The 15,932-nt window shown below is 46.8% G+C and overlaps 1 protein-coding gene across 1 annotated transcript; it reads left to right on the top strand.

Moving 5' to 3' along the window:
• Positions 1–799: 799 nt before the first annotated feature.
• LOC115638008 (olfactory receptor 476-like) lies at positions 800–1,411 on the top strand. The gene has a single exon (XM_030539608.1). The coding sequence runs from the start codon at positions 818–820 to the stop codon at positions 1,409–1,411; it is 594 nt and encodes a 197-aa protein (XP_030395468.1). The 5' UTR covers positions 800–817.
• Positions 1,412–15,932: the final 14,521 nt, after the last annotated feature.

Genomic DNA, 15,932 nt, shown 5'->3' with positions numbered 1-15,932 from the left:
CATTTCTATCATTCAAGGATCTATATTAGACAAAATCAAGACTGGACTCTATATGTAGAGGATGTTTCTTCGCCCATTTGTCAAGAGTTGGGGTAGAAGAGAAGATCATACAATGATTATGTCTTTCATTTGCTGGGTTTATGGATGGATCTTTTCAGGGATTTTTAAGACATAGGATTTTCTATGAAGTGGCAGAAATTAAGGTACACAAATACCATTTAACGTCAACCTTAGCTGTATGCTTAACTCCCTTAGACACCTTTAAAAATTCCAACCCATGATTATAGACATCCTGGCACTAAAATTTGAGTCTTCCAACCAACCATTTTAGTCTTAGCCCACTGACTTGTGTTATGTAATATATATGGAATTATATTTATATTGCTGCATGAAAACTTAAAATCATTTTCGTCAAATAATGTCACAGACTTCCATTTAATTGTCCTAGATACAACTCATGGCAAAAACAGACCAGGGAAATCAAACAACCATCACAGAATTTATCCTCCTGGAATTTGGGAGTCATCCTGGACTGCATGTTTTTCTCTTCCTGCTGTTTCTAGTGATCTACATTCTCACTGTGGCTGGAAACATCCTCATCATTGTGCTAGTTGTGGCTGATCAGCACCTTCACACCCCCATGTACTTCTTCCTGGGGAATTTGTCCTGCTTAGACACCTGCTACACTTCCACCATCCTGCCTAGGATGATGGCCAGTTTCCTGACAAATGAATATGTCATTTCAGTAAATGGCTGTTTCTTGCAATATTATTTCTTTACCTGGCTAGCTGGATCTGAATGTTGTCTCTTGTCTGTCATGTCTTATGATAGATATGTAGCAATATGCAAACCACTGCAGTATGCAACTCATATGAATGGCAAATTCTGCCTCCATCTAGCAGCAGGGTCTTGGATCAATGGGATGGTGGCTAGTGCTATAGTAACATCTCTGATGTCACGTTTAATCTTCTGCGGCCCCAGTGAAATTGACCATTTCTTTTGTGATTTCACCCCAGTGATTAAACTCTCCTGCAGTGACACCCGCCTGATCGAACTTGTCACTTTAGTCCTGGCCTCCATATTCACCCTGCCCCCATTTCTATTGACTCTCATCTCCTACGTTTGCATCATCATCACGATCCTGAGAATTCCATCTACCACTGGGAGGCAAAAAGCATTTTCCACCTGCTCCTCCCACCTCATTGTGGTGACCATTTTCTATGGGACCCTGAATATTGTGTACCTGTCTCCAAAAAACCCCACTCTGAGAGACCTGAACAAAGTCTTCTCTGTCTTCTACACAGTTCTGACTCCTCTAGTCAACCCCATCATCTACAGCCTGAGAAATAAAAATGTCAAGGAGGATTTGGCGCATGTTAGGAGTGAGTGTGTGGCCTTGACAAGAGATTAGAGAATCCATGCTAATTTTTAAAGTACACTGAAAATGGAAACCATCATAGCTAAACAAGTCTGACCTGTGATCTCTGACCTTACAGTCTGGCAGGGAGCCAGGTTATGATTCACTCTCATCTGTCTTCTGTTGTTGCTTCTCTTTCATTTTGAGTTTTAGAGAAGGGGTGGTGATGGCAAGGGACAAGGGCAGGCTTCTGTTGTAGTGCATGGCTGGCCGACAGCTTTTAGAAATGGGCTGAGGAACCTGTCAGATAGATGGATGAACAGGATGAAATCCAGGCTCAGAGGCTTGGATACACAGAGGGGCTGAGGTGCCTAATTCCAGATTTAGGAACCTGCATCCCATTTTTAGGCACTACCAAAATCCACAAAATGACATCTGATGGGTGCCTCACCCAATAGGTGCCTAAACTCACTCAGCACCAACATTTTTGCACCTATCTTCCTGCCTTTGCGCATGTGCACTGCTGCTTTTATCTAGGCCTCGGGGCACCTACATTCTCCCTCATAACGTTTAGCCAGTGGTTTCGGGCACTCACCTGGGATATGGGAGAACTCCTGTTGCAGTTCCCACTGTGCCTGCTGAGGGAAAGGGATTGAAAAGAGATCAGTCACTTTTCAGGTGAGTGCTCTAACCACCGGGCTATAAAGTTTTCTTGCTTTTTCTATGTCCCAATTAATATGTAATTATTCAATTATTTAATTAAAGTGGAGCCACTCTGACAAGAGAGATTGAGGAAGACCCATATCTGAATATCCCATAGCCCAGGGGAGGTTCCAGGCTATAAGGGAGCTCAGTGTCTCAACACCTTTGTACATCGCTTTGTGGATCTAGGCCAAAGTTCCTTAAGACAAATGGAGGGGAGGAAGGCTAGTTGTGTAGGAGATATGGGATAAAGACTTAGGTTGGGGATTTCAAAGGAGCTTAAGGGTCTTAGGCATCTAACTCCTATTGTATTTCAGTTTGGATATCTAAATCCATGGCATTATTTGAAAAATCCCAGCATAAATACAGAGCAAATTATGCATGTAACTGTTTGTACCTGATGGATTATATGTACTATAATTTAAAAAAAATATTTCTATTGAAAATAAAATAACCTTTCCTCTAATACCTTAAAAGGCATCCTTTATATGTGAGATCGCGATTATATGAAAATGAGGAATATGGGGGTTACTGTACGCTCTGCCAAGATATAGAATGTCACACACACTCCAAGACTATTGTGGATTTGGAAGTACTGGCCCTTACATTATCTCAAGAAACTCAGTTCTACAAAGCATAAAAAAGAGCACACTTTAGGGGATCTAAAACCACACAGAAGAGGATAATTGTTTATGCAAACAGAAACACACGCACATTTGTGTGTATGCACACATCAGTTAGTGTAAACATTCTAGCATAGTCTATAAAACCATTGAATTTGTGCATCACAATGTATCGTCCACATCTGGGGAAAGCTGTCTCACCTTGACCTGAATTACTCTGGTGTTTTGAGGGAACCCCAAGACTAACAATTTCTTTCTTATTGCAAATCATGTAGGGAAGATTTTTGTTCCCAGTCCAGTTCAAAGTTTTTACGTACAATCGAGTCCCAAAACTTTTTAATAAGGTCTCACTTTAACCCATCACCATTAACCTTTTATGTCTCCAAAGCGTTGTTTTTATTAATGCCTCATGCCACTGACTTGTGTTCTCCCAAATGTAATTGCATTTAGTGAAATAACCTAATGAGCCTCTGGGGGAAAATCTTTCATCATATGATGAAGCACTAGTTTACCTTTCAGAGTGATGACAAAGGGCCAGATTGCCAGCTGGATTACATTGATGTGAACTCCATCGGCGTGAGTGGGCCAGAGCCCGAGCTGGTGTAAACCAATGAATCTCCAATGGAGTTAGTGAACAACATTCTCCTCTGATGTAAATTGACGTAGCTCTGCTGGATCTGTAGGCCAGATCCCCAGCTGGTAGGCATAAGCTGTAGTTCCATTGGAGTCAATGGGCCAGATCCCCAGCTGATGAAATTGATGTAGCCTCATTAAAGTAAACAGAGCTATGGGTTTACTAGAACTGAGAATCTATCCCTATAGCTGCCCCTTTTTAATCCCCTAATTTAAGCAGCCATATAGAGCTCTGGGTATGGTATAGCTACCCACTTTTTCCACCCTAGAGCTTCTGCTGATAGCTGGGCAACAGTATGCAATATAGCTGGTCCTTTCTCCTGGAGCAGTCCAGACATTCCCACTAGTCCCATGTCATTGTTATTGCAGTTTATTCTCAGGTATACCCGGTCACTCAGATTCTCACACTCCAGAAATGTGCTCCTAACCCAGGCTGACATACAGTGGCTCCTTATTACCCTCTAGTGGTCAGAGCTCCGACAGTAGCTTATGAGTCTGCTGTTTTCTCCATACTAGTTCACATAGTGCTTGTAGCAAAGGCAGTATAGAATCCTCCTTAAAAATTTATAGGCCCTGTGTTGAAGCCATACATAGCTTCTATCAAAGGACATTGTCATCTAGTGCCACACAATAGCGTACAACCAAATACAAACAGTAATGCATAGCTCACATATACACAAACTCACAATAGAGTCCAATCTACATGCAAACACATAATCATGTTCAGGTAATGTACACATGCAAAACCACAACAGTGTCGAGTCTAGATTTACACTAATATAATCAGCATGCAGCTCTAAAGGCTTATTTACAAAGTGAGAGGCAAGTCATAACTCACAACAGTGTGGCTATCAACCAATAGTATTAATAGATTCCAAGGCCAGAAGGGACCATTGTGATCATCCAATTTGATTTCTTGACCACAAAACTTGGTAAATGGTTCCACTGGTTAAGAATTTATACCTTATTTGTACTCTGAATTTGTCTAACTTCAACTTTCAGTCTTTGGACCATGTTATACCTTTGGTTACTAGACTAGAGAGCCCATTATGAAGCATTTGTTCCCATGTAGGTATATATATACTGTGCTCAAGTCAGCCCTTGACATTATCTTTGTTAATCTGAATAGATTGAGCTCCTTGAAAAATGTACATGTCAGACCCACAGCTTGTGTAAATTGGCATGTTAGCATTGGCTTCAATGGGCCCAGTCCCTGGCTGGTGTAAATGGATGTAGCCAGGGCCGGCGCTACCATTTAGGCAGCCTTGGCAATTGCCTAGGTTGCCAGAATAATTGGTGGATGCTGTTTTGCCAGAGGGGGCGGCAGGCGGCTCTGGTGGAGCTGCGGCAGTGGTGCCTGCAGAGGGTCCGGTCCTCTGTGGCTCCAGTGGAGCTGCCGCAGTCATGCCTGTGGACGGTGGGCTGTTCACGTGGCTCCGGTGGACCACCTGCAGGCATCACTGCGGCAGCTCCACCAGAGCTGTGGAGCACCGGACCCTCCGCAGGCACCACTTGGTGGGACGGCAAAATTGCCGTCCGCCTAGGGCGCTCAAACCCCTAGCGCTGGTCCTGGATGTAGCTCCATTGAAATTAGGAAGCCAGATCCTTATAAGTTGTAAATTGGTTAAACACTATCGAAGTGAATAGAACTACCTTGTTTGCTAAGGATCTAGCCCTAAATATTAAGGACTGATTATTTTCTCACATACGCCAGTTTTATGACAGTCTGACTCCATTGATACCGTGTGGAACAGCCTTCCAAGGTGACCAATGGGGGCAAAAAGCCTAACTGGCTTCAAGATTTAGCTTGATAAGCTTATGGAGGGCATGGCATGATGATACTTCCTACAATGGTATGTGGCCCATCAGCAACTGCCAGTAGCAAAATTCCGTAAATCCTGGAGATGGGACACATGATGGAGAAGAGTGTAAGTTACTACAAATAATTATTTCCCAGATATCTTCCTGATAGGTCTTGCCCACATGCTCAAGGTCTAACTGATCGCCATATTTGGAGTCAGATTGGCAGAGACCCTGAGGGATTTTCACCTTCCTCTGCGGCACAGTGCATGGGCCATATGCAGGTTTAAACTAGTGTAAATAGTGAATTTTCTGTAATTAGAAGTGTTTACACCATGAATTGAGGATGTCACTAATTCAGCCATAGGCTACGGGTCTATTTCAGGAGTGGGTGGCTGACCTTCTGAGACCTGCAATGTGCAGGAGGTCAGATTAAATTATCATGATGATCCCTTTTGACCTTAATTAATACACAAAAGGGAAAGAAGCTCTCATCCTTGCTTTCTAGTGTCCATGGAACAGGTGTAACTGGCAACACAATTTAATAGGCATTGCTTGGGCACAGAATGAAAGGCCAATTCTTCACTCCTATGAAATACCCACCAGCTTAACTCAAGGATTGGGTCAGATCTTTTACTGATGTAAACGAGCCCAACTGCATTGACATCAGTGAAGTCAATCTGGATTTGCGCTGGGGGCAACTGAGAGCAGAATCTTGTCCAGTTCTGTATAAACTGTGTTGTCATGGGAAATAACTGACATGAGCTGGGAAACAGAAACTGAAATAATATTTTTTGGAGAAAGACAGACAATTAATTCTATGTGAATAACCTCCCCCCAGTAAATCTCCTCAATGAAGATTTGATCTTCTTGTTCCTCATGCTGTAGATGACCAGATTCATCACTGGAGGCACCATGGAATAGAGAACAGACACCACAAGGTGCAGACCTGATGCTGAGCTGGAGGTGGGCTTCAGGTACGCAAAGATGCCAATGCAAACAAACAAGACCACAGTGAGGTGAAGGAGGCAAGTGGAGAAGGCTATTTCTGGCCCTGCTCAGAGGGGATTCTCAGCACTGCTTTGAAGATCTGAATGTGTCACAAACGGATAGTTAAGAGTTAATGGAACAGAAGTACTTCATATCTCTTTTGCTTGGAAAGGCTTAACAAGAGCAGTAAGCCAGGCTGTCACCTGACCAGAGGACCAGTCAGGGGACGGGATACTTTCAAATCTTGAGGGAGGGAAACTTTTGTGTGTGCTGTTAGTTTTTGGTTGTTGTTCACTCTGGGGGCTCAGAGGGACCAGATGTGCAACCAGGTTTCTCTCCAATCTCTCCGATACAGCCTCTTATAAGATCAGAATAGTGAGTACTAGGTAGATAAAGTGAGTTAGGGTTATGTTTGTTTTCTTTATTTGCAAATGTGTATTTGGTTGGAAGGAGTTCAAATATGTATTTGGCTGAAAGGAGTTCAAATTGGTATTTTGCTGAAAAGATTTCAATTTGTACTTGTATACTTTGGCTTGGGGGGTATTCCCAGTGTCTATAGCTGAAAGACCCTATACCTTTCCATTTTTTAAATTTACAAAGATAATTTTTATTGTTTTTTTCTTTCTTTAATTAAAAGTTTCTTGTTTAAGAACCTGATTGTTTTTTTATTCTGGTGAGACCCCAGGGGACTGGGTCTGGATTCACCAGGGAATTGGTGGGCAGAAAGGAGGGAAGGGGGAGAGAAAGGTTAATTTCTCTCTGTGTTAGGATTACTGTCTCTCTCAGGGAGAGTCTGGGAAGGGGAAGAGAGAAGGAGGGGGAAGGTGCATTTTCCTCTCTGTTTAAGCTTCAAGAATTTTGAATCACAGTGATCTTCCAGGGTAACTCAGGGAGGGAAAGCCTGGGAGAGGCAACGGTGAGGGAAAGGTTTTACTTTGCTTGTGTTAAGATCCAGATGGTCTCAGTCTTGGGGGTTCCTGGGCAAGGTTTTGGGGGGGGACTAGAGTGTACCAGGCACTGTAATTCCTGGTTGATGGCAGCGCTACAGGTTCTAAGCTGGTAATTGAGCTTAGAGTAATTCATGCGGGTACCCCATCTTTTGGACTCTAAGGTTCAGAATGGGGGTTTATACTGTGACAGAATGTAAGACAATTATAAAAACAAAACAAGTTAAGACTATGAATGCACTAAAGATGAGAACCCCAATTTTACTGAGTTTCAAGTCAGAGCACGAGAGCTTCAGGAGCTGGGAGAATCCACACAAGAAATGATCCACCATGTTGTCTGCACAGAAAGTGACTGTAAATGCGTTCCCAGTGTGAAGAGTAGAGTAAAGAATTCCACCAGTCCAGGCACTGACTGCCATTTGCACTCAAACTCTCCTGTTCATCACACTCTCGTAGTGCAGTGGTTGGCAGATGGCAATGTATCAGTTGTATGCCATGATGGTGAGAAGAGAAGATGAGGAAAAAGACTTGGGTGACACATCCAGCATAGGAAATTGAGCTGGAGTTGATTAGGGAATTGGCCATGGATTTGGGGATGGTAACAAAGATGGAGCTGAGGTCTAGGATGAACAGGTTCACCAGGAAGAAGTACATGAGTGTGTTAAGATGGTGGTCAAGGGCTACGACTGTGATGATGAGGGGATTTGTAACACACAAATACCACTGGTGGCATATATACGAGTGACTCTGTGATGATGAGAAGGTTCCCCAGCAGAACTAAAGAGCCCTGAATCCAAGCCACCCACCCTATTCACTATACTATACTTTTCCACTGTTAAAGATTGTAGAAATCTGCAGTGCTCTTATAAGCAATAAGAGCAGTAGTACATAAGAACAGAAGAATGACCATGCTGGGTCAGATCAAAGGTCCATCTAGCCCAGTGTCCTGTCTTCCTACAGTGGCCAATGCCAGGTGCCCCAGAGAGAATGAACAGAAAGAGAATCACCAAGTAACACTTCCCTTGTTGCCCATTCCCAGCTCCTGGCAAACACAAGCTAGAGACAGCATCACTGCCCATCCTGGCTAATAGCTATTGATGGACCTATACTCCAGGAATATATCTAGTTCCCTTTTGAATCATCTTATAGTCTTGTCCTATACAACTGTTATAACCTTAGTCCCAGATTTGGACCTTAGCGTCCAAAATATGGGGGTTAGCATGAAAACCTCCAAGCTTAGCTACCAGCTTGGACCTGGTACTTGCTGCCACCACCCAAAAAATTAGAGTGTTTTGGGGCACTCTGGTCCCCCTGAAAAACCTTCCCTGGGGACCCCAAGACCCAAATCCCTTGAGTCTCACAACAAAGGGAAATAATCCTTTTCCCCTTCCCCCCTCCAGGTGCTCCTGGAGAGATACACAGACACAAGCTCTGTGAAACTACACAGAGTAACTCGCCCTCTCTGTTCCCAGTCCTGGAAACAAAAAGTACTTTCCTCTTCACCTAGAGGGAATGCAAAATCAGGCTAGCCAATTCAACACACACAGATCTCCCCTGATTTCTTCCTCCCACCAATTCCCTGGTGAGTACAGACTCAATTTCCCTGAAGTAAAGAAAAACTCCAACAGGTCTTAAAAGAAAGCTTTATATAAAAAAGAAAGAAAAAATACAAATGGTCTCTCTGTATTAAGATGACACAACACAGGGCAATTGCTTAAAAGAATATTGAATAAACAGCCTTATTCTAAAAGAATACAAATCAAAGCACTCCAGCACTTATATTCATGCAAATACCAAAGAAAAGAAACCATATAACTTACTATCTGATCTCTTTGTCCTTACACTTAGAAACAGAAGATTAGAAAACAGAACTACTTCTCCAAAGCTCAGAGAAAGCAGGCAGCCAGAAAACAAAGACCCCAGACACACAATTCCCTCCACCCAAAGTTGAAAATATCCGGTTTCCTGATTGGTCCTCTGGTCAGGTGCTCCAGGTGAAAGAGACATTAACCCTTAGCTATCTGTTTATGACAACAACATCCTCCAAAAAAGAGTTCAACAGGTTGACTGTGCGTTGTGTGAAAAAATGTTTCCTTCTGTTTGTTTTAAACCTACTGCTTATTAATTTCATTTGGTGATTCCTATTTTTTGTGATATAAGACAAGGAGTAAATAAAACTTCCTCCTTTACTTTCTCCACACAAGTCATGATTTTATAGACCTCGATGATATCCACTCTTAGTCATCTCTTCCAAGCTGAAAAAATCATGGTTTTATTAATCTCTAGTAACATGGAACCTGTTCCATACCTCTAATTATTTGTGTTCAATCACAGAATATCAGGATTGGAAGGGACGTCAGGATGTCATCTAGTCCAACCCCCTGCTCAAAACAGGACTAATTAACAACTAAATCATTCCAGCCAGGGCTTTGTCAAGACTGACCTTAAAAACCTCTAAGGAAGGAGAGTTCACCACCTCCCAAGGTAACCCATTCCAGTGCTTCACCACTCTCTGAGTGAAAAAGCTTTTCCTATTATCCAACCTAAACCTCCTCCCCTGCAACTTGAGACCATCACTCCTTGTTCTGTCATCTGCTACCACTGAGAACAGTCTAGATCCATCCTCTTTGGAACTCTCTTTCAGGTAGTTGAAAGCAGCAATCAAATCCCCCCCTCATTCTTCTCTTCTGCAGACCAAACAATTCCAGTATCCTCAGTCTCTCCTCATAAGTCATGTGCTACAGTCCCTGATCATTTTTGTTGCCCTCCGCTGGACTCTTTCCAATTTTTCCACAGCCTTCTTGTAGTGTGGGGTCCAAAACTAGACACATTATTCCAGATGAGTCCTCACCAATGTCGAATAGAGAGAGATGATCACATCCTTCAATCTGCTGGCAATGCCTCTATTTATACAGCCCAAAATGCCATTAGCCTTCTTGGCAACAAGGGCACACTGTTGACGCATATCGAGCTTCTTGTCCACTGTAACTCCTGTAACACTCTTGCCTTTTTCTGAAACTGTTCCAGTTCCACTATATTTTTTTTGAGATGGGGAGACCACATCCACATGCAGTATTCAAGATGTGGATGTGCCATGAATTAATAAAAAGACAATAGCAGCAAAGAATCCATCACCGGTTCATTCACCTGCACCTCCACCAATGCAATATATGCTATCATACGCCAGCAATGCCCCTCTGCTATATACATCGTTCAAACCGGACATTCGCTACGAAAAAGGATAAATGGACACAAATCAGATATTAGGAATGGCAATATACAAAACCTGTAGGAGAACACTTCAACCTCCCTGGTCACATTATAGCAGACCTTAAGGTGGCCATCCTGCAGCAAAAAAACTTCAGGACCAGACTTCAAAGAGAAACTGCTGAGCTTCAGTTCATCTGCAAATTTGACACCATCAGCTCAGGATTAAACAAAGACTGTGAATGGCTTGCCAATTACAAAACCAGTTTCTCCTCCCTTGGTTTTCACACCTCCACTGCTAGAACAGGGCCTCATCCTCCCTGATTGAACTACCTCATTATCTCTAGCTTGCCTGCATATATATATACCTGCCCCTGGAAATTTCCACTACATGCATCTGACGAAGTGGGTATTCACCCACGAAAACTCATGCTCCAAAATGTCTGTTAGTCTATAAGGTGCCACAGGATTCTTTGCTGCTTTTACAGATCCAGACTAACACGGCTACCCCTCTGATAAAGAGACAATATGACATTTTTCTCTTATTATCTATCCTTTTCCTAGTGTTTCACAACATTCTCTTAGCTTTTTGACATCCGCTGCACACTGAATGGATGTTTTCATTGAACTATGCCCAATGACTCCAAGATCTCTTTTGAGTGGTAACAGCTAATTTAGTTGAGATTATGTTTTCCAATTTGCATTTATCAACATTTAATTTCATCTGCCATTTTGTTACCCAGCTTTCCAAAGGTTCTTTGTAACTCTTTAGAGTCTGTTTTGGACTTCACTATGTCATACTACCTCACTGTTTACCCCTTCTTCCAGATCATCTATGAATATGTTGAATATTACTGGTTCCAGTACAGAGCACTGTGGGATACCATTAATTACCTCTCTCCATTCTGAAAACTGACTATCTATTTCAATCCCTTGTTTCCCTTCTTTTAACCCCTGTTTGATCCATGAGAGGACTTTCCCTCTTATACCGTAACAGCCTACTTTTCTTAAGAGCCCTTGGTGAGGGACCTTGTCAAAGGCTCACTGAAAATCTAAATACTCCATATCCACTGTATCTCCCTTGTCCACATACTTGTTGACCCTCTCAAATAATTCTAGTAGATTGGTGAAGCATGATCTACCTTTACAAATATCACAATGACGCTACCCCACTCAATCATGTTCATCTATTTGTCCAATCAATCTGTTCTTTTCTGTAGTTTCAATCAACTTGCTTGGTACTGAATTGAGGCTTATGAGCCTGTAATTGTCAAGATCACGTCTGGAGCCTTTTTTTAAAAATTGGCATCATATTAGCTATCCTCCAGTCATTTGTTACAGCAGCTAATGTGATAGACCCAGGCCAGTTGGGTACAGCAGAATAGCCCTGTTGGTATCCAAGAAGTGGGCAGGTGAAGCCCGCCCACTGCTAAAGGACCTCCCCTCAGTCTAAGGGGAGGAATCACAGGTCTATGATACCAAATAAATACGGGCGACAACTAATGAAAAATACAGGATCGGGTCATAGGGCTAAACAAAGGGAACCTGATGGGGACACTAAGCACAGAAACCCAGACAAGGCCCACTGCTTCCCAAAGGCATCAAGGGAGCCAGCGGACACAGCCCAGAGGAACTCTGCCCGGATGTGTGAATGGACGGAGGAACGGAAATAGGCCCCACTGTTGCAGGAAATCCCTTTGGCCAGCCTCCTCTCCCTAGTTTTGTAGATGGCTAATTTGGCCAGGGCTAAGAGGAGGAGGATAAGGAGATCCCGCAACTTTGTGGGGCCACGGATGGGGAGTGCATAGATGAACAGGTGAGGGGAAAAGTGCAACCAAAAACGTAACAAGAGATTTAAGAGGAGCCAAAATAGGGGCTGCAACCTGGTGCATTCTAGATAAATGTGCGACAGGGTTTCCTTCATGCTGCAAAAGGGTCAGGTGTTTAGAAGAGGGGTAAACCATGCCAAGTACACGCCTGTGCTCATGGTCCCATGAAGGAGCGGCCAACTGATATTCCCAGAAGGCTTTGGAATCAGGGTGGAGTACAAGATAGTCCACCGCTGCATCTCACCCTCGAAAGGTGGCAGAAGGTCCCTCCACTTTGTGTCAGGGTGAGATGCGAGGGTGCGGAAGTGAAGAGTGTGAGGCGCAAGCGTATACAGATGTTTCCTTGGTGCAATTTGGAACAGAACCAGCTGCACGTCATGCAGCCATCTCACAGTGAAAAGGTGGGGGTGCCGATTGGGTCCACAGGGCAGAGGCTTGATGAAAATGTCCGCAGGGCCTGAGGTGGAGGGTGGGCTGGGTGTGCCCTCTCGCAGGACACTTTCGAGGTAGGCCCGAGCAGCGGGTGGTAAAGTGGCCTTCACCTCCTGGAGTATGCGCTGGGGAGTGCGAGGTCTGGAGATCCCCAAGCGCCGAGAGAGCGTCAGGGGATCTAGCCAGTCTCCCCGGTCATAGTCCAGGAGGTGTCCAACCCTGGTGACTTCTGCCAAGACCAACCTCTGGCACATCGCGGGGGACTCTGCCACCTGCACACGAAGCTGGGGATTGTGTAGCAGGGGTTCCACGAGGAGATCAGCTCCCATGGTGGCCGCCATGGACCTGGTCATTGAAAAGAGCCTCCAGGTCCGGAGGAGGTCTTGGTAGAAGACCGGCAGCCCAGACAGGTCTCGCAGAAGACCTTTAGGATGGAGATAAAGGAGCTGCCAGTCATGTCGGAGCCCTTAGAAGTGGCAGAGGAAGGCGTGCGCCAGTAGTCTCCATGCCGGACTACCTGCACCATACAGGAGCCTCTGCAGGGCCTGGAGGTGGAAAACATGGACCTGAGTGTGTAGGCGCTTCAGGCCCTACCCCTCCTCCTCCAGGGGCAGGTGGAGGACCCCTGCATAGACCCAGTTCAGTCCTGGCCAAACAAACTCCACTATCACTGTCTGAAGGCTGGCCAGAAAACCCGGGGCTGGGACCAGGGTGTTGAGCCGGTACAAGGGCATGGACAGGACTAGTTGTTTGAGCACTAGTGCCCTCCCTTGGAGGGAGAGGCACCGGAATAATCCTGTCCATTTCTGAAGCTGCTCCATCACCCTGCCCTCTAAACCGTACCAGTTCTCTGGCGGAGACAGACCATCCCTATACCCTTGTTCCAGGAGGTCCCGCACCAGACACAGGTTATCAACTGTTGTGATGCCCGGGACGGTGTAGGTCTGATCTGGGTGGGCCCAAGCCTTCCGCTTGCCCCGCTTCCCCTACACTAAGGATCAGCCCTCCATGGTATCATCCGGGGGCTGACTAACAGGGGTCAGGTCGAGGGGCAAGGGTGATGGCTCAGGGAGGCAATGGTGGGGCAGCATGTAGGAGGGAGGAGTCTCCCTGGGGCAGGCCCTCTCCTGTGCCTGGTGGTATTTCTGCTGCATCCTCCTCCACAGGCCCCGCCAGATTGCAGACAGCAGAGGTAGGGCTCTCCTGCTCATCTGGGTGCGCTGAGGGAAGTATCCCTTGGGCCTGAGTGGGAGCAGTGGTGGACCGGGAACGAGGAGGGGCAGCTCCGGGCACTGGGCAGCCAGAGGCATCGGCGATGACCAGGCTGGTGCCTTGCCAGGGCTCGGGGGTCCCGGACACTCCTCCCTGCCGGGCCAAGGGTCAGTCCTCCAGACATGCCCCATTGCCCAGTAGAGCTAGCACCGGGCCTCCCCAGCAGAATAATGAACCCAGCAGTGGGCTCCCTGGTAGGGGACCAGTAAGGACCCCTCGAGCACCTCTCCATCATGCACCATAGGAGGCAGGTGAAGCTGCACTTGCTGGAGGAACAAGAGGATGAGATGGAGGGCAGGGTCTTTACAGCCCAACGGGAGATGGCTGATGACAGAGATAGGGTGCCCCAGAGTAGAGAGGGCAGGCAGCAGGGTGGCATTGGGAAGGAAGGGAGGGACAGATGTCAGGATTAAGCACATCCCCAGGTCTTCCAAAGGCTCCAGATGGATGAACATGCCCCCCATCGCCAGGCCCATCTTGGCCGCCTCCTGGGCGGCAGTATCCAATGCTAGGAAGAAGACCACCCTTCCATACATTTTGGAGGCCACCACGATGGCTGTGGATCCCACCACCCTCACCAATGCCCGTACATAGGTCTCCATGTGGAGCGAGGTGGACACCAAGAGGCAACGGACACTGTGCTTCCTGGTCAAGGTGGGGATGGGGCCACGCCGCTATAGATGGTAGTGGAAATGGTGGTCGGAGGAGCAGCAGCAGGCGGGGGGGCCGCCACCAACTGGGCATATGCCCTGGGGCCGGGGGATGGGCACCCAAGGAGCTGGTGGAGGGAGCAGCAGGGAAGGATGCCGCGGCCTGTAGCAGGGTTGCAGCAGTGGAGGTAGCCCCTGCCATGGAGGGCCCAGTTTTTTTAGCGGGGCCCTTACCCTTCTTTCTTCCCTGACCTTTCCCGCCAGCAGGGGGCTCCCCCTGAATCAGAAGGGTTGAGGGACTTGGCAGCAGCTGAGATCTCCCCAGTGCTCGCCGCTGCTGGCGCCCTAGTGGGGGTGGTAGCAGGTGGACCAGCAGCGACGGTTGATGAAGAGGCTTGGGGAATGGGACGGGGGCAGGTGGAGGAGGGGCGGTGGAAGCATCATGAGGGGTCTCCCCAACCATGTCCCCCAAAATAATGAGAGCATGGAGGGGGCTAGACAGTGAGAAGAGGCAACCACCCCTCCTTGCTAGGCTGCAGGCAGCGAAGGAGGGTGCCAGAAGGGGAGGCTAAATGGGTGTGGGAAGATATTAAGGACTTATGTGGAGGAGGATGTCAGTCACTGATTCAGAGGGGAATTCTGGCTCCTTTAGCTGCACTAGGGAGTAGAGGAGGATAACGGCATAGGGGAGTGCAGTGAACAAGGATAAACTCAAACAGGGGAGGGGCACAAGCACGTGGGAAGGGGCATGGGCACACGAAAGGAGTGGCTAATCAGGGCTAGGGGAGCCACGGGATAGGGAGAAGAAAAAAAAAGTCCATCTGGGAATGGGGCAGAGGGACCAAGGGGCTAGCTTTAGGGCTGTGGTAGGACAATCAGGGTTGCAGATAGAAACGGGCAGGGCAGACAAAGGTGGCAAAGGAGAGAGGGTCAGCCCAAAGGGCATGTGTGTGTGTGTGTGTGCACCCACCAGCACTTGTACAAAAAGTCAATTGTAGTTGGCTGCTTCTGCAGGCCCAAATGATAGAAATGGGTGCGGCAAGCCAGGTGAGCAGCTCAGTCCCAGAGGCAGGAGGTCAAGGTAGATAGAAAACAGCCAGCGGAGGTGGTGGAGGGGGCAACAATGGTGGTGAGGGTGAAGGGGACATGGTTGGACTGGGGGCAGGCTCCACGCCACACCCCTGGTGTCCCCACAAACACAGTCCAGATCCCCACCACAAGATCACAGTCCGAAAAATACTCAGTCCTTAAGTGCTCCCTCCACGGTTGTTTTCAGAGCCTCTATGTGGTCCTCCAGAAGCAGGTGATTCTCTTCTTCTCCTCCTTGGGGCTCCAGAAGCTCCCCAGCAGCAAACACAGCATCTCCAGGTGGTGGTCTGGTGGCCAGGCAGGAGGGACTCTGCTCAGATGATAATGGTGGTGGCAGAGTCCTCAGTAACAAGGGCTGGAGCTGGGGTCCCTCACTCCCCTCCTCTGGGGAGCAGGCCAAC

Source organism: Gopherus evgoodei, chromosome 21 (assembly GCF_007399415.2).
Source record: "Gopherus evgoodei ecotype Sinaloan lineage chromosome 21, rGopEvg1_v1.p, whole genome shotgun sequence".
NCBI lineage: Eukaryota > Metazoa > Chordata > Testudines > Testudinidae > Gopherus > Gopherus evgoodei.
Note: the sequence above shows the minus strand (reverse complement) of the source record. Positions and strands in the feature narration are given on the sequence as shown.

What these genes read in the sequence shown, in the direction of transcription:
- LOC115638008 (XM_030539608.1), top strand. Translation starts at nt 818, where the DNA reads ATGTCTTATGATAGATATGTAGCAATATGCAAACCACTGCAGTATGCA.